Source organism: Plutella xylostella, chromosome 6, assembly GCF_932276165.1.
Source record: "Plutella xylostella chromosome 6, ilPluXylo3.1, whole genome shotgun sequence".
NCBI classification, from domain to species: domain Eukaryota; kingdom Metazoa; phylum Arthropoda; class Insecta; order Lepidoptera; family Plutellidae; genus Plutella; species Plutella xylostella.
Genome location: NC_063986.1, coordinates 8,924,267 through 8,943,596, shown reverse-complemented (window position 1 = coordinate 8,943,596; position 19,330 = coordinate 8,924,267). Strand labels below are relative to the sequence as shown.

The following is a 19,330-nucleotide window of genomic DNA, read 5'->3' as shown; positions in this document are numbered from 1 at the left end:
CCATTAAACTTTGATGAAATAATATGAAAACGGCTAAAAATAGCAAGTTAACACAGACCTTACTCATTTTAATAGAGCGTAAACGTTTTAATACGACAATAAATGCAGGTTTATATCAATTTCATTTACTTTACGACTCTTGCTGTTAAAATGGACACAGATCTGAACTAATGATAGACTGAGGGTTCACCTGCAATATACAGGGTGTTGCAAAAAGGGTATACCAAGCCGAAACCAGCATGTGCAGTATTTTATATCTAAGCCCGAAACTGAAACCAGAATTTCAAAATTCGCGAAAAGAAATATTCATTTTTCATAGAAACTTAGTTGGTCACGTGACTTTTTACTATGGGAATGAATATATTTTTTTCGCGAATAACCTAACGCGGTAGTACCTAACTACCTAGTGTACCGGATTTACTCTTTGTACATTAGTGTCAACTTAAACATTAGAACATATTTATATCTATGTATGTTACAAGTGTATCATTTGTTGGTCTTCAAATAGATAAATAAATAAGACTAATTACCTATTATACTCTCGATGAGCGGATCAACTTGAATATTAATGTAAAGTTGAGCACAATAAACACTTTCATTCTACGGACATTTTCATTCCTGAAATCCAACTTAATTTTCCAACAAAGTCCGCTACATCCGACGTTGCCGTTGGACTCTTTAAAAACGCAATCAAAGTGGCTGTGCCAACAGAATCGATGACATTCCTTCACTGTGTAGTTGTGTACCGACGATATTTTAATTCGAACTAGATGGAGAGTCGAATTCTCGATAAATAACACCCCAGTTCTACCACTGAGCTCCTATTTTGAATTAGTTCGGTTTGAATATTTTTGGCTTTATAAAATTTAGTGGTATTAAATTTATGGATGACGTTAGTTTGATATAAAACGGTTGGCCAGTGAACAAAATGTGGACATTTTTTCTTATTTTTTTATATGTTACACACCATCTCGTTCGTACATTTTTAATCTAAGCTGTGTACCGACGTTGTTCTCTGATTTATTTGCGTTAGTCCGCGTTGTTTTAACGGCGACGTCCAGACTGATGGCTCTCCGCACTCCGTTGCAACGCGCTTCGTAGCGTTTTACTTCAGTCAATTTAACGGTGTGATGTGACTAGATAGTGAAGTCTGTAGTTAGCAACTCTGAGTTTTCGGACAGAAGCACTGTATGCAGTGGCAGCGCATTGTTTTTTTGTAACTAAATTTAATCTATGTCAGAAATGAAGGCTGTTATAAGCTTGAATTCATGTGTGTCTGTCAGTAGCTGGCTCTTCAACTAACTGAATTGATTTAGTGTTTTTTTTTTATCATATAGACCGATTTTAATGTAATATTTTGTTTGAGCAGTGAGTGATAGGTATGATTATTATTATTTCATCAAAATTGGTTGAGGTGTAAATGAACTATACAATCAGATGTTGCAAGTCTAAAAGTATAATAATAAAATTATAAAATCAATCAATCCGGATTGGTAATCGATGTGATCGCCGTTCTTTATCAAAACATACTTCACCGCACAGACTCATACGTTCGCGACAGAAATATACGGCACTTCGGTTGCATTAACGGCATCCCAAAGACATTACAAAGACCATTCCCTTATCTAATGTTCTTTCGAATTTATTTAACTTTTCCACGCCTCCTTGAGCCATCTTGAAAACTGTTCATAGATAAACTTGTCAACAAGGGGTTATTCAGCTGGTCTTAAAACTGTTTTGCGAACAAAATCATCACATCACAACAAAATTCACGGTACCTACTTAGTATTTTCTCGATGAATGGAGATAATCATGATGACGATGTATCGCAACTACTACAATGTATTGTTCTATGGGGTTTATTAGGCGGCTAGCGAAATTACGCTCGACGATTTATCTTGTATTGTAGTAGTTCAAATAAAACAGCAGTGGCATTGCGACATGTGTTGCGCTGCAAGCTGAAGTCGTTCACCGCCAATTCGCACCTTTATTATACAGGGTGTTGCAAAAAGTGTACTAAGCCGAAACCTACATGTGCAGCATGGTACCTATATCTAAGCCCGAAACTGAAATCAGAATTTCAAAATTCCCGAAAAAAAACATTCTCCATAGTAAAAAGTCACTTGACCAACAAAGTTTATATGGAAAATTTTATATTTTTTCGTATAACCTTTTTGCAACACCCTGTATAATCGCAGCGATTGGCAGTGACATTGTTTTTGGCCTTTGACAGCAGAACCCTAAATACTGTACAAAAGGTGCTCACATTATTTACAAGAGTCGCCTCGTGCCGCAACAATATGTCAGGAGAATTAGGGTCAAGGAAAACAAAGTGATAATAATAAACTACCATCATTTGTAAAATATATATTTTCTGATTACTTACTTGCTATGGACAATAATAAACGATGGTCAGTGTTGGATTCTACTGCTGGAGCCAATATGTCGGTCGTAGTCATCTGATTGAATCCGCTGTTTGATTGTATGACTTGCACTTTCATTGAATGACCACATTTCCTTGAATGACTATTAAGACAACTCGTGAAGTTGTTGAATGCAAAATTTAACTAATTTATATTTCAACTCCGATACCTTATGTAACCGTCCTTATACCTTATTGGTAGTTAGCGGCTAACATTGAATAAGGCGGACTCGTGTGTGTGGCTAATTTACATGAAAGTATCTAATTATAGTAGTAGCTAATTTATTTGTCATATCATACTATACAACCGGCCACCCATCAGTCACTTTGTAGAGAAAACATTCGGTCATCCGCGTCGGGGCTCGCCCGCCCACTGCAATCAACTCCGCTCACACTACAGGTGTAATGCATAATGCATGCGCATCACCTCATTTGCATAGATATCGATTGTTTTTAATTGAATGAATGTTATCGGAGAATTGCGGCGTAGGCGTTATTTTTCAAGTTAATAGATTACTGCCAATTTCGCCCTATTACTTCCATGGTTAGAGCATAACCAGGGATTATTGCTTGACTTTTGACACATCTGTCAAGAATTTAATATGGTGATGACGGATAAATGAACAAATTTTCCCTGGTTATGATCTAACCGACTATGGAGAAATTGGGGCTAAGGGTTATGAAAAGTCGAGGAAAGAGATGAATGTCTAGCAACAGTCTAACAGTTTTATCCTAAGTAGTCCAGTCAATAAATGACTCAAAATGAGGTGTAGAGTGCGTGAGCAGGTAACTAAGCGATTCCTTCAGAAACTTGTTCAGGGGGCTTAGGTTGTTAACATACCAAAAGTCCTGACTCCTAGGTGATGAGCGGGGGGAAGGAGGGGAGGATAAAGGTACGAATTTTTAGTTTTTAGCTTATATCTCTTTTTAATTTAAAAATCTACAACTTCTTTCCTCTTCATTTTATTCGTTTATGAATAGGTCTAGACAATAATATGATGCAATATTTATGAATGTTTTGACATGAATGAATTTTTCTTGTAAATTTTCACTTTTCCCGAGGGTATAGCTCGAAAACGGTTAGGAATTAGAAAAAAACATAAGACATAAAAGTTTTAGATAATTTTAAGAGCTCCATTTCATTAGTTGAAAATATTTCTCTCCGATGCACCGTTTTCGAGATATAAGCTAAAAACCAAAAATTCGTACCTTTATCCCCCCCCTCCTTCCCCCCGCTCATCACCTAGGAGTCAGGACTTTTGGTATGTTAACAACCTAAGCCCCCTCAACAAGTTTCTGAAGGAATCGCTTAGTTACCTGCTCACGCACTCTACACCTCATTCCTTGACTGGACTAAAGACTCATAGATGAAAGAAAGGTACGTAATTAAAAATAGTTTAGTATATACACATACATATTACAAAAATAAAATGTACAGTTTTTTCATGACAAATTTACTTGGTGACGAATGTACAACAACCCCGTTCAATTAAAAATATTTGCGCTGCGGATGGATAAATATCTTTTTTGCTATACATACCAAATTTTATTATGTAATGTCACATACATAACCCTACGCGACGCAACCCTGGATCTAACCCAGCGGTGTAATATATCGACGGTCCCTTATGTCTTTTGCGGACAAATCTTACTGAGCTAATAAATTATGTCCGATGTAAATACGAAATTTAATCGCCCCAGCTTCCGACACGTCTGGGAAAAAGTTTTTTCGAATTGCTGTGATGGAGTTTAATTTTTAAAAGGATTCCAGAGAGGCACTCCGCTTTCAGGGGGGTTACTCTTGATATCGTTGAACGAACTAAGGGGAATTGTCACTCAATCGGCACGCGAGATAGGGGCGTGGTTAGAGCTGTAGATTTGCTTTTCCGAAGATTCGCTGCGCTATGCTAACTACGTATCTATCTCGTTGTATTAAGCGTGCCGATCCCGTGAAATTTCTTGTTCGTTCGTTCGTCGATTTAGAGAGTAGCCTCCCTGGTACTTATTGCTCTTTCTAGAATCTTTAATTCAGTTTTCAGTTACACACGTCGCCGATACCTGGCTATTCGATCTTTATTCGTTTTGTTTGCAGTTTCTCTGCTCATTTTTCATTTTCCAAGTGTAAATATTATTTAATCCAACCCTTTTTATAGTGTATTATACACAAATATGTACATATTTGCGATAACTAAACAAATCACAACCCTAAAATATTAATTGAAAAATTGCTTTCTCTGATGGAAAATTATAATTACACAACAAAGCAGAAAATAAATGAAGCAATTCTAAGAAATTTTCGGTTCAGAAAACATAAAACTGTAACGTAATATACCAATATGGCCCATGATGTTGTCCTTAATAGATGAGTAAGTACTTATAGTATTCCATTTCATGTTAATTAGTATTTATTTAGGTCTTATATTTCGTTTCCAACTTGTTTACCTTCTCCCCTAAGGTAAATTTGCCATTGCTTTACGAAAAGTCAATTATTTGTACTGCTAAACAGAAAATTCTGTTAATGGTTTATTTGAGTAGGTAATGTTTTGACGATGAAATTACATAAAATATTATGTTTAAACTCTTATTGAGAGTTTAAAGGAAAGTAAGTACTTATGTTGTAACATAATATTATCAGAAAAGTTGTAGGATCCGTCCGATCATTAAACAACTTTATTGAGCAATTCGGTAAAGGTATCCTAAAAATATAAAATTATAATATTTTTAAAAGTTTAATCTCAGTCGGTGTTTCCTATCCCTATAGGGAATCCCTTGCACTAATCGGGTAATCTTTTATCCGTGTTATTAGGTGAAAATGGGGATTTTCAGAGCCCGTTGCGTTCTTAAAACGAGTTTCTTATAGACGGTATTGAATTTTTAAACAAAAATTCTCGACCCGTCTCCTCCTGGTTACAGTTTATGCTCATAGGATCTTATTACACTATTACACCTGCCTCAAGTTATTGTAGAAAGCCTTTCTGCGTGGATATTATACGAGACTAAAGGTATAAAATACATACAGGCCATATATCATGTACTTATGCAAAGAAATGATTGATTATAATCATCATAATTATGATACCTACCTGAACTTTTGTCGATATCAACGACATTTTACGCGTATCTTTATAATGTACCTTGGAGCAATGCATTTTTTAAAGGTATATTCTCCTTTGAAACATCTTTGCCTTCCATACTCTTTTTGCAGTATTTTTTCACTAAAACATTTTTTATCGCTGAAAATATTTCTAAACTTTACACGGAGACTTCAGACTTGATAGTTCCCTAATCATAATCACGTCAAAACTAAATTACAAACCTCACTCAAATTAACTATTGAACTAGTTTGCCGTTTACCAAAAAGTTAGCGCCGCAAATAAACCAACTACACAGGCGGGGCCTTCAATATTTAATTTGGGACTCGCATAATCTGATCCGCCGTCACCGGTCAATTCCCTATAAGATTAGCAGTTCCAATACCGTCGCAGCTTCAATGTCACCTGCTTCGTTCCCAGCAATGCCATTTATTATTTAACGTTACGACCGGGCATTGAAAGGTTTTTTGTGCCAAATTGTACCGGCGTATCAAAACCCTCTCAGGAACGAAGATACTAATATATTCTTATGTGAATCTGTATTTTTTGCAAGGCATTCGCAGGGTGGAGTATTGAAAGGAAATTTCTCAGTTTCGCTTTTATTAAGAGCCGAAAATATGCGCTTTTATTGGTGCGTGTTGTTAGAAAGGGGTGCTGTGCCGTTTATTTATTCAAATGATATTTTCTGCTCCTTTTTTCGATCCATGGTAAGTATGGTGTGAAAAATGTATGCGAGGTGGATCCAAAAGTTCTGGACCAGACCAAGAAAATGAAAGAAAATTCGGTACCTACATATAAATTTATTTTTATTTTCCTACATAATCTCTATCTTCCGATGGTTGAAATGTTGAAATACAAAACCCGTTTCCTCCGTATAAAACACCAACCCCATTCCGAATCAAATAAAGACGATCCTAATCCGATAGGTACACGGCTTTTTAAATAGGTAGACTACAAAAAACACAAAGATATTTCCCAGGGGCAGCGTTAATGCGCCATTGCCGTAACAGCCATTCGTCTTGACAATTTTATCGACCGAATCTTTGGAAATTAAGGCGGGAAAAAAGTCAATAAATTCAGGAAGCGGACCGCCCAGATAACGGATGTCTCGGGGAGGCGAGAGGCCAAGGAATCTCTGTTGTGTTAATGTGACACTAAACCTTCGAGGACTCTACCTGAAGGGATAAACAAAGAGGAAAAAACGAATTGTTTGGTTCCCCGCCTTTTTTCTTATTGCCGGGTTCGGTTTGCTGATGGATCGCTGGAGCAAAGGAAAACTGGGCGATTAAATTGTTTATATTTGTTTTAATTGCGCTAAACGATTTTGTGAATTGAGCAGATCAGGACCCTTAAGAAGTGAGATAGTGATTAAGATTTAATTAAATATTTTATAAGCTAAACATTTTATGTACTTCAGTTAGTAGTAAGTACCTAATCATTTTAGTTTCCTAGTGAAAAGTCAACAGTGCAGTCAAGGAAACTTGTGTGCATAATCATAAAAGCCAAGAACTCCTTGGAGCTCCTCCACACTCGGACCCTGGATGTACTCAGGTTTTCATTTAGAGATTGCGCTATTTCTCGCCAAAGCCAAATGCCCTCACTGGCTTCGGAAAACAAGTCAATTCAATAGACTGCAAGATCGATTGAACGATGAAAGTTTGACCCGAAAAATCTTCAAGAAAATAGTGCACTTTACGTATTATTTTCGGAAAGTTGGTATGATACTGCAAATTGCAATCTAACGTGGCCAGGAGAAGATAAATGATCAGTCTTTACTTATTCAACAATAAACTTTAATTTATTTATTAACATGCCTGTTGATACATGGTAAGTATGTTACAAATTGAACAATAAAGATATATCAGACTTATATAACATGTCTTGATATCAAATGAAAAAGGTCATAAGGAGGCGATGACGACAAATGATATATCAATACAGGGCAATCCCGGCCGTATCGCCTGACTCCGTCCGGGGCGCAGTCCGCGACAGAGTTGGTCAACTAATACAACTTTTCCTTCACCGGCTAATGAGACGAGTTTGATTCGAATTCCCAACGCCCCGCACAAAATGGCCGATAGGTAGGGTTGCCACTTCAAGAGATATTTGTGCACGGATGACAGTAAGTGTTATATTATAATATACCTATGTGACGATTGTGAGTAAGTAGGTAAGTGGTACGTATATATTTTTTTTTGGACCGACGACGATTTTGACATAAAGCTAATTTTTTTAACTTCCGTTCTAGTATGATGGTACTTCTACCTACTCTTCTAAGGTCCAGATTTTGTCAGTAAACCTCGCGAAGAACCAAAATATACTTACATTAAAATTGTTATGAAACTTACATAAATTAATGTGAGAGCTCGCAACCCTATCGGCAGCTTTGAATACAGAAGTTGCCCGGATACATTGTAATGTCGGAAGGTGTGTTTAGTGCCGAAAATAGCCGACGTAAACTGCTGATGTTTATTTTCGGAAACCTAACTTACATAGGAAATCGTATTGAAACGAAAACATTTATTTAGCTTAGTAAGCTCTGCAAAAATACATGATTTATTCAGTAGAGTCCGATTTTAGTTTTCACAGTTTGGATTTTAACGTACTTTTTACTTGTTTTTTTTACTTGATATACCTAATGTGATTGCATCGGGCTTGAGTGTATATATGTGTTTAAAATCTATACTATCTACGGATTCTGTCAGTAGATGACCTAAATTCAATGTTGTATTAATTTTAAATTAAGATTACTTTATACAGGGTGTTCCGAACGTGGCATAGTAACCTGCAAGGGGGTGACTCAAGGGGTTGTAGCCCAAAAATTGTTCAGAATTACACCCTAAATCACCCCTTTTCGGGTTTTACCACTTTCGCAACACCTTGTATCGTCCGCATGCATGTATAGAAGGCGGCGTGCTCAATCACACGGCCAATACGTACTCCATCTTGGCCGGAACTTTATGAAGCTTGTAAAGAAAGTTCTAGTACGTTAGTTCTCAGGTAATTCCGCCATGTGCCCGCTACAAATTAATTTAGTTAGCCGGGAAATTGCGCAGCTGAAAAACTGGCTTGTTTAGACTGAAAACTCCTTTAGATGCTCTCACAAGCTCCTTTTAAAGTCCCGAGTGTACTTTATTTGCCTTTAGTAGAAACACATTTTACATACATGTATATTTATATGGTACTTGGTAAAAATATACTTAGGTATGGTAGAAATATGTGTATATATGTGAGGTAGTTTCAGAAAGTGTGCGTTGTTAAAAGTGACAAGCTTTGACTTTAGACGCAAAGCGATGTACTTGATATAGACAGAATAGTTTTATAGTCCAATTAGTATTAATTAACAGGAGCCTAAAACTACACTACAAAAAAGACGTATTTATACCATCAAAGGTTACTTATAGCAACTCATTGATCCAAAGTTTCGATTTCGAGCATTAGGGCGTAGATAAGCGGCTAAATCTCCTGGGAACGTATTAAGTGGTGCATTTATCTTGGCACGACTATCGACCAAGGCGGTGGGCACCCGAGATATACGACCTTCGTAGACAACCACTCCTTATTATAACATAATGCCCCTACATGGCTGGCGAGAATTGATGTATAGTGGTAGGATTTTGAATTTAGAATAGGTGCTCTGTAATATTTCAGATTATAATGTAAGCTTGAGTGTTCGTTGAAGGTAGGTGTTCTCTTCTTTCACATACTCATATAAAATATAAAGCTGGGTTCCGACTAACCAACGGCAACGTTACGAGGTGAAATATAATAATATTACTCAGCGAGCATTCATGCAATCAGTATAGTATTACTTATGGTTTGCCTGTAACATGATGTACTGACCACATGAGTGCTCACTGTGTAACATGTTATATTACAAGTCTTAACAATAGTCAGTACCCAGCTTATAACTTAAAATAATCTGTGGTTATATTCGCATGTTGTCCTGCATACTGCTGCACATGAAAAACACAATTAAATTTCATTAGCATGAAGCGCGCCGCGCGGCATTCGCGGACAATAAAAACTAACCGTCCTTTTTCATCGTGAGCCGAGAGCTTAGTGCAAACACCATAATATAATCATCCGGAGCCACTGCACTTGTATCCGTGCTAACAACCCGGCTCGGTTCCCGGAGCTCCGGATTCAGCTTCGACAAACACGACTGTCTCTGAGCATAATGGAAATTACACACCCGCAGGTTGGATTCAAATTGACAGAAAAGGTTAAACAAACTGGTTGAGAGTTGTTTGAGACCGCCCCCTTACTATGATATTGGGGCGCTGCAGATTAAAGAGTGCGAGTGGGACTCTGCCGCTTTAATGTCACTGTTTGTCGAATCTTTTACATTTGTCTAACGTGGGAGTAAATCGCCCGCTTTGTAAAGGTCAGGTTAGTAGAAGAGAATAGATAGCGCAGAAGCTTAAAAAAAGTCTGTTTTTATATTATGAGGTTTAGATACTTTAGATACATCTAAGAAGCATATATCTGTAAATAGGTGTTCCCAGAAAAAGGGAACTTAAACATTAGGTATTCCGACTGATTCTGAACACTGAGTTTAATACATTATATACCTACTATACCTACTATATTATATACCTATTTCCATAAGTCTAAACGAGTGATCATAGTAAGGGTACAGTACAACTTACAGTAAGGGGTTATTAGACATAATATGTAACGTGATTCACGTGAATAACGTCTAAACTGGAAAAAAATACGTGAACTCACTTCACGTAAGTTGAAAGCTTTACTAACTCCCACTAACCAGGCCCCCGATTTTAGGTTTCTCAATATTGGCTCGCTCACTACAAACTCATGTTTGAAGTGAAACATTGTATGTTATTCACGAGATATTTTGTGTATAGAGATGATGACGAGTAAGCTAAAATCAACCATGAGAATAGTCCCCAGCCATGAGAACAACATAACACTGGTTCTTTTTAGTACTGTGATAAGGAAAGGGACACGGGAAAATGCGCTTTCGTGCGCCCCGAGAGGGATGCGGGATGGGAACGATCGGAAGACTGGGGATTCTCATAAAGAACAACTCGAACAACTTATTATTTATATATTTTTTAAAGTTTATTTTTCTTAATTTCAATAAACATTTCTATAATACTTACCTGCCTACAACTACCTACTCTCCACTAACAAAAAAGTTTATAGCCATTAAAATCATACGATTATTTACAATATTACACTGCAAATAGTAGACATTATCTGTAAAGTTACGGTAACAGACGCAAGTGCAACTAACAGATGGCACAAGAACTTGCAAGAGAAAGTTATTATTCTGATATTAAACCACGCTTTGTTTATTATCTTTGTGGGGCAGTTCACTACACTGACTTTCACCGAACATCCCGGATTCAAATCCTGTGCAGGACATTCAAGGATTTTAATTCACATGAAGACTGCAGGCTAGCCATAAATATCCAGACCATCATTATTTTACTGGAACCTAACAGATTTAATAAGAATGAAAGTTTTCTTTTTTCCATGAAAGAGTTACAAACTGAGTATAAATAAGAGTTAAGAGTTTAAGATCTCAATAAAACATTTTATTTGAATTCTTAGCCACAATGCGCTCGTTTTTGTAATTAAATGTGTCAGTAGACACCGTGGATGCTTCGTCAGCTCTGTTTTCAGCGTAATGTTGCTGCAATAGATTATTACAGGAAGCCATCAGCTGGAAATAAAAAATAATATATACCTCTGCTACATAGTTATTAACTTACGGTATTGTAACAAGGGACAAGGGGTGCCGAGTGAGTGACAGTAAGTACAAATATAGATCTAATAATTATATATTTGCTAGTGCTACAGGTTAGTTGCTTACAAAAAAAAACTTACTTGGTCATGTTTTTTCTTAATAATTTGGTTAAACTTCATAACTTCACCCATTACGTGAGCATCGTCTGTGTATTTCCTGTTCAGAGTCCATTTTTCACCTTTCAATATGACTGGCAAAATGTACGGCAAACCTATAATAAATTAAGTTATTGATAGTGTGACTAGGTATGTTCACTAAAAAAAATATATCTCCATAATAAAGAGTCACTTGACCAACACGTTTAGAAGGTATGCGGGAGCTGGTCAAATTTTGTTAGAATAATATTATATCGCGCTTCTATTTATATTTATTCCGAAGCAATCACGAGATATCATTCAGACAGCTAATCTTATAAATCATAGAGTTGGGTGATTTTTTTAGTGCTACGACTGCGGTCGTAGCCTGCTGCGTAGCTCATAGCCTTGCGTAGCAGCGGCGTAGCCACAGCTACGCATTTCGTAGCAGCCACAGGTAGACAGACAGACAGACACAATCATAACATAACTTTTGAATTAAAACTCCTGCAATAAGGTAAAAATGATGTCATTCTACATTGGTCACGTATGTAAAACTCTAGTTTTATGACGATTTTAGTAAAAAAAAAACAAACCTTTCAATTCAGACTTTCGAGGATTAAAAAAGAAAAATCTTATGTAAATAATTTGTTGTAATAATACCTTTAACTGTTCCCAAAGATCCATCACTAATGACTCCTATGCTCGTATTAATTTTAACGTCCTTATTAATTCGGGAAGACCAAATAGTTTTCAAGGTCTCACACATGATCGAAGCTCGGTAAATATCGCCATAAGTATTTTTAGACGCTGCGATTTTAATCTGAAATTTTTAAATGGTATTATTAAGGCGCCAATTGCGATGGTTCCCAAAATTTATGACATAAATTTCATATTCCATTTTAGTTCCCATACCCAGAACATCTTGTATCAAAATCCGTTCTCAATAATTCGGAAAAATAGATTCTATCCTCCTACTTCATTGTGGCAGGCTTTTTTACCTACGGGTCCGCCTTGTTATAAAACTGCGTACAGACCGGGCCAACGAACGCCCAACGAACGCCAACGGTTATCCCAACGATGGATCATACATAATTCGCCGACTACTTCAGCTCGGTATTCGTGGCGCGGGTCCCGCGGCTGGACGCGGACGCCGCGGCGCGCGCTGCCGGCGCCACCGCTGCTCCTCTCACGGTCAGTATTAGTACTATTACCGAGAAGGACATACGGGACAGCGTGCGTGGTTTTAATACTGCTGCTGCTCCAGGGCCTGATGCTGTGCCCACATTTCTAGTAAAGGACTGCATTCATGCATTAATTAAGCCCCTTTTACATTTGTATAACCTCGCTGTCCAAAGTTGTGAGTATCCAACTGCCTGGAAGCTATCACGGGTTACACCTGTTCCGAAGAGTTCATCAATAAATGTGCCAGAGCATCGGCCCATTGCTGTTTTGTCTGTGTTTGCAAAATTATTTGAGCACATTCTAAATAAACAAATAACACGTCAGATAGAACCATACCTAGATGACTCTCAGCATGGTTTTCGTGTCGGACGATCAGCAACCACGAACCATATTTGTTTTGTTGACTCTACACTGAGCGAAATGGACGCAGGCTATCAGGTGGATACCGCATTCTTTGATTTTCGAAAGGCGTTTGATGTAGTCAACAATGATTTACTTTTAATTAAATTGGCTAGTTTCGGATTTGACACAGATCTTCTCAAATTTATCGCTAGTTACCTGGCTAATCGTAGGCAATATGTGAAATTGGGACCTTACTGCTCTGACGGCTACCATACGCGATCTGGTGTCAGTCAGGGCAGCACCATCGGACCAACTCTGTTCGCTCTGATGGTCAATGACCTTCCCAATGTGCTCCAGGTATGTAAATGCCTAATGTACGCTGATGACTTAAAAATCTACACATCAATTAAAAGCACTGTTGACTGTGAATTACTACAGCAAGACATCGACGCTATTGGCCATTGGAGCGAACTAAACGAAATGCATTTCAATGTGGACAAGTGTAGGCTCATGACTTTTGGCAGACTGCAAAGCCATGTTGAGCACTGTTATACGTTGCTTGGTTGCCCTATCCAGAGAGTGGTAGAGATACGCGACTTAGGTGTGTTGTTTGATCCGCAACTTACATTTAGAAACCATATTCTGGCATGTTGTAAGAGTGCTAACAAGGTTCTAGGTTACGTCATGCGCACTGCATCTCATTTTAGCGACACTAGAGTTGCCATGGTCTTATACACTTCTTTTGTCCGTAGCAAACTAGAATTTGACGCAATTACATGGGGTCCCTACGAGGCTAAGTATATTGTTATGATGGAGCGTTTACAGCGTAAGTTTGCTAGGTATATATTTAGGAGGGTTTACGGATACTATCCATTTCTATATCCGTCTCTATTTGTAATAGGTATGGTAGGTATGGAGACACTGGAAGTGCGTCGAGCGGTGCACACCGTGGTGCACTACCTGCGCCTGCTGCGGGGCGGCGTGGACAACCCGGCGGCGCTGAGCGGCGTGGGGCTGTGGGCGCCGGCGCGCGGAGGCCGCCCGCGCCGCGCCGCCTGCGCGCGCCCGCCCGCCCTCGCACCAGTAGTTGAGGTCACCACAATACGTGGACAGAATGCTCCCACTGTTAGGGCTATTCGTCATATTAATAACTTTTTAGAGCGATGTCAGGATGCCGACATACATCACACAACATTACCTTCTCTTATTAGGCTATGTAAAGTTGTACTTAGTTCCTAGATATTATTATGTGTTATTTATTGTTTAAAATGATCTCAATTTATTTAAATTTTAATTCTCTTTGTTTTTAAATGTTTGTGTTTGTTGTATTTTATGTTTGATTTTGTGTAATTTTAATTGTATTTGTTGTGAATGCTAAATTCTATTTTGTATATAATTTTTGTAAGTACTCATATATTTTTGTACTACCTAGCAATAATCGCGTGTTGGCCGTAGCTGTTAAGCATTATTGTTATTATAATAAATAAATAAATAAATAAATAAATAAATAATACTCGTACAGGGCAGATTGCAGCAACGAATGTCAACGAAACCCGTTCGTTGGCGTTCGTTGGCCGGTCTGTACGCGGCTTAACATAATGTAACCTTATCAATATATCCCTTCTTTATCCAGGCATCGTTGAACTCAGTGGAGTCCATACTTAGTTTTTCGAGGGCATCTTTACTGGGTAGATAAGAAAGAACAAGAATTACATTATTAAAAGGATTTTGTTGCATTAATAAAATTGTTTGACGACCGAATGGCGTAGTGGTTAGTGACCCTGACTACTAAGCCGAAGGTCCCGGGTTCGATTCCCGGCTGGGGCAGATATTTGTTTAAACACAGATATTTGTTCTCGGGTCTTGGATGTGCCCGTAAAATGGCAATAGGCCCGCCCCCTATTACATTGGGACTAACATAACACTGGCGAAAAGTGGGTGCAGCAATCAACCTCTCAACCTCTGCAAAATACTCGGTCATTATAAAACAAAATTGGTGCAGAATAAGAAGCTGAGTTAAGCAGGTTGTCCTTTACTATTATTTAGTATTAGTCTTAACGTATAGGTATAACACATCCTCTTTTTTACGTGAATGTATCGTGGATGCTGTCTAAAGCTTCCAGTTGCCGGCAATTTTTTTGTGATTTTTAATTGCCCACATTCAATAGCAAGCTGTTCACTGCTAGTTGGCTTACCGCTGCCGTCTGCTAGCTTATTGGAGTGGTGACACAGCATGGGGCATGGACGAACTACTTTACGCTTTCGGTTTTCATATCGGCTCCTTTGCTATGACTCACCTGATGACGTCACAGTCTTCTTCCTTCCCAGGGTCTTCATGGATGATGATCGGCCTTTCCACTTCCACGTGCAAGTTCTTATCATTAACTGCCCACACTTGTATAGAGTTTAGGGAACTGGGTTGCACCTGGATTTAGTAAAATCTTTAATATCAACCCTCAGTGTGTTTAATTAAGAAATTCCTCGGCTGGGTATTAGAGCAATCCAGGACCAATCACTTAGTTTATCGGGAAACAAGAAACAAACCACTGTCAGAATTGTTAAACTCTAATGTACCGAGTTAGACATTCCTCACAAGCCTATTAACAGTATCAAATATAGATAATTGTGTTCCTTCCCAGAAGTTTACGCTATCCAATCAAAAGGGTTAAATGTGTGCTCAGGTCCATACCCAGGTATATGCAGTAAGTAATCAAAGTTACTAGGAAACCCTTTTCAGGGATGATCTACGATCATCAGATGGTATGTAGAAAACTGACTTATTTAATTATTATTTAACTCATATTGTACAAATATTATAAATAAAAGTACAAAGGGTGGACTTAATGCTAAAAGCATTTTCTGCCAGTCAACCCGCAGGAGGTACAGGAAAAATAGGTAATAAGATAACTTGACCCTATAGACAGGTAGACTTACTAAAGATAATAAAACGGGGGCACAGCGTTGTGCCCCTCCTTGGAAGAGGCCTATGTCCAGTAGGTAGTAGCACAGAATAATAACTAGTACCAGGTACTAGTTGATTAGTAGATTAGTAGTTTGGTAGTAGTTGATTATTGATTAGGTACGGGCTGATAATTATGATGATATAAATGATGGTGATGCTAAACTATGACTATGACTAACTTCAGCCAAATTTTTACTACTTAATGAAAATTCAGGCAATCAAAGTGGCTTAGGAGGCAAGTCGCCCACAAAATATTTAGTCCGCGGGCGAGTTTACACTTTTTAATTTAAGTTGTAGGTAACTGGCCTGAAGGTTTTCATGAAAGCGGGCCAGTTTTCTCGGAATAAAATATTAGGAGTAAATTGGCCTTCAAATTAAATGTTTGAATCATTCAATGAAATCAATAATATGTATATTAATAATAACTTTTATTTTAACCAATGTGATACGAGGCGGCATCTTTGACTAGTTAGACTAAGTTTGAGGCGAATCCTATGAATTTGTAAAATTTTATCTTTTAGTTCAGTTTTTAGACCTTACTGTGCCGAAAATACTATTCAATTTATAGTGAACATAAAAAGAGCTAAAGAGGCGCTTAATAATACAGCAGCAATTGTTTACGGGTCCTCGTTTGCCTCCAAGGCATATCGTTGACTTTTGGGACCCCCTGTACACTATACCTACACATGGTTACTTAAATCAAGGAATTAAAAGTTTATAAATGATTAGATATTTTTAATTTGTTAGTAGGTACCTACTTAAGTTTTACATTAACATTTAACAAATGAAGCCTAACCTAATTGTAAATAAAATTATCAAAACTGAACTAAAAGATAAAATTTTACAATTTTTTTTTATCAAAAATCAAAAATATTTATTTAAACACCTATGAATTTAAATGAGTAAGTACAATATTATGAAATTAAATTGGAAGTGTGTGAGTTAGTAAATTTACGAGTTTTGGTGGCTTCCACACTAGGCTCGGCCTGTGTCGTGGATGCCGGTGTACCGGTTATAAAAGGTATAATTTTAACAAAGAAGGTAGGTAGCACTTACAGTAAAAACAAATGTAAACAATGTTTAAATTACTAAGACTAATCATAGGAACATTATTCGTGGACTTATATTCAATATAAGTCCACGAAAATAAAATAAAAATAACTTCTAAACAAAAATTTAACCATTTTGGTATTCGCCTCAAACATAGGCCTAATTTCACACCTATGGTTAGGTTAAAAATACCTCGGTTTGGTTACATGTTAGACCGTTAAGGTTAGTGAGTGTCCCACCATGCTAAATCACGGGGTTAACTCCCTTGATCGGGAAACATTTAATTTGAAGGCCAATTTACTCCTAATATTTTATTCCGAGAAAACTGGCCCGCTTTCATGAAAACCTTCAGGCCAGTTACCTACAACTTAAATTAAAAAGTGTAAACTCGCCCGCGGACTAAATATTTTGTGGGCGACTTGCCTCCTAAGCCATCAAAGTACCGAACGTCGTACTTAAGTTGTTCTAAACCATTTGAAACCGGCAGTTTCTAGTTTCTAGACGTTTAGTTCCTTCTTTACCAAGCAGACACTAACCTTGAGATGAGCAGCGAGAACAGACCGAGCTTCAGCCGTCACATGCGACGGGCAAAACAACAATCCCGGCGGTAGATTCTTGGAAAAAGACCGAACTAAATCAAGGGTCACCAAACCATCAGCTATTATTATTGGCTTGAAATTTTCATCGTAATCTTCCTCTATTCTCATTCGCGTTTTCTTTTGTTTCTCAGCTGGTTTTTCCACAATTATATCGGGCCATACTAAATTGGTAGCGATTTTGATGATAAGGTATAATGCATGGAAGTTGTCCTCTAATTGTGTGTTTTCGATTTCGTTCGGATTCGGAAAGTTTGTGAGGAAGCAGAATACGTCGGCATCTGTGATACTAATTAAAAGTTATACTAACATAGTAAAAACATAAATAAGTGCGCGTGTCACTACTCATGTAAGTAACAAAATAAAACGATAGGTAATGTACGAAACCTACGTGGGTACTTATATTGGATTGGTACAGTAGTCATTATGTATGTGTCTGTCCACAGGTGTCTATCTATTCTGAAAGGTACCTACAATGATGTCGATTCTGAAGGCGCAATTCAATTCAACTCCAAGGAATTTTGTATGTAACCGGCGCGGTTGGAAGTACATTAAATAGGTGGTGGTAGGTACTTATAAAAGTTCTAATACATCAACTTATAAAATACTGAAGCTAACCTGGGAACGTTACAAACAACTTTTATAGAAAAGGTGCAACAATATGCACAGTTTTCAAGTTGATGTTTGTAGACTTCGGCAATCGATAATTCGTTACCAAAAACTAACAATATTAAAGTGATTCGTTGGCGTGGTCCGAAAATTGATCCGGATAATATTTTACTTGTGATCAATCTCGATGGCTGTTCCAATGGGTTAACGACTAGCACTCTCAAAGGAACTAGTGGTTTTTCACACTGAAAATTCATTATTAAGATAATTCTGGATATTTATTTCTTATTTATTTAAAGCCTTTTAAGCTCTGATTGAAGCTTCAACTTTATTTTGTGGCAAATTTTAGCTTGGAAGACTGGGAAACTGTTGGAAACAACTCAAACTTATTTATTTTTTAGTCAGGAAAATTAGGTCACAGAGGAAAATCTGTCGCAGATCCTTACGCTTCAGAATAATAAAGACCTTGCTTTCAGCAACCCCATTAATAACGTAACAAACTTTTTTTAAGTTTTGAGGAGGACAGGAGGTTAGTAATTGCTTGGAACAATAACGCGGTAATTCAACAAACTTATCAGGCTTCGTAAACGCACTCCTTATGTCATTTATGTCTGGTTGATCTAGTGATGTAAAAGTAAGAAACGATAAGCCGATTCTGTTTGATTCATGTGTTCGACTATAAAGTCCTGACAATAAAGAGTGCGATTTGCAAATACTTTTTATCATTGTCAGTTATTTACTTACTTACTTTTACATACAGTTTAAAAATAAAGTACCGATTGATAATGGATTTTTAACGGTTTGTACTTCAATAAAAATAATAGATCGAATAAATACGGTCTTTAACAATTAGTTAGAATCCACTTCCGTTTTCAGAACTTCATAGCTTTACTGTAAGTACTTTTTTATCATGTTATTCAGCGTTGAAAGAAATCTTCCTGAGAGACGTATCGACTGAACCTTACTAAGTCCGGCGCACCCTGGGCAACCAAGAACAGGATTGATCAGACTGGGTAATCTTTCACCACCATGTCACAACATAGTACCTAGGTAATAATATTTTTTACAGTCACTTTACGTCTTGTCTTATTATGGCCATACTAGCCGTGCAGCTGTGTACCTACTAGTCGTATGCTTGCCACCAACAAGCTAAGAATAATTTCAAGAAGATGCATTATATTGTGGATTATTCATAAATACTTTTTTTTTACTTGTTGTTTGT

At 37.4% G+C, this 19,330-nt stretch overlaps 1 protein-coding gene across 4 annotated transcripts; it reads right to left on the bottom strand.

Moving 5' to 3' along the window:
* Positions 1-10,612: 10,612 nt before the first annotated feature.
* Positions 10,613-18,487, bottom strand: LOC105385851 (malate dehydrogenase 3, cytoplasmic). Of its 4 annotated transcripts, none has more exons than XM_038119581.2 (7): positions 18,118-18,476; positions 17,440-17,788; positions 15,189-15,316; positions 14,497-14,575; positions 12,028-12,187; positions 11,371-11,501; positions 10,613-11,206 (listed from the first exon to the last, which is right to left on the bottom strand). In XM_038119581.2, exons 1-7 carry the CDS (start codon positions 18,363-18,365, stop codon positions 11,066-11,068), a joined length of 1,236 nt encoding a protein of 411 aa, XP_037975509.2. In that variant the 5' UTR covers positions 18,366-18,476; the 3' UTR covers positions 10,613-11,065. The 4 variants fall into 4 exon arrangements, 3 of the variants coding, with proteins under 3 accessions (XP_037975509.2, XP_011554598.3, XP_037975512.2); XM_011556296.3 differs by having other exon boundaries at positions 17,440-17,780; positions 18,118-18,257; XR_007266396.1 differs by lacking the exons at positions 10,613-11,206; positions 14,497-14,575 and having other exon boundaries at positions 18,118-18,483.
* Between the last annotated feature and the right edge of the window lie 843 nt (positions 18,488-19,330).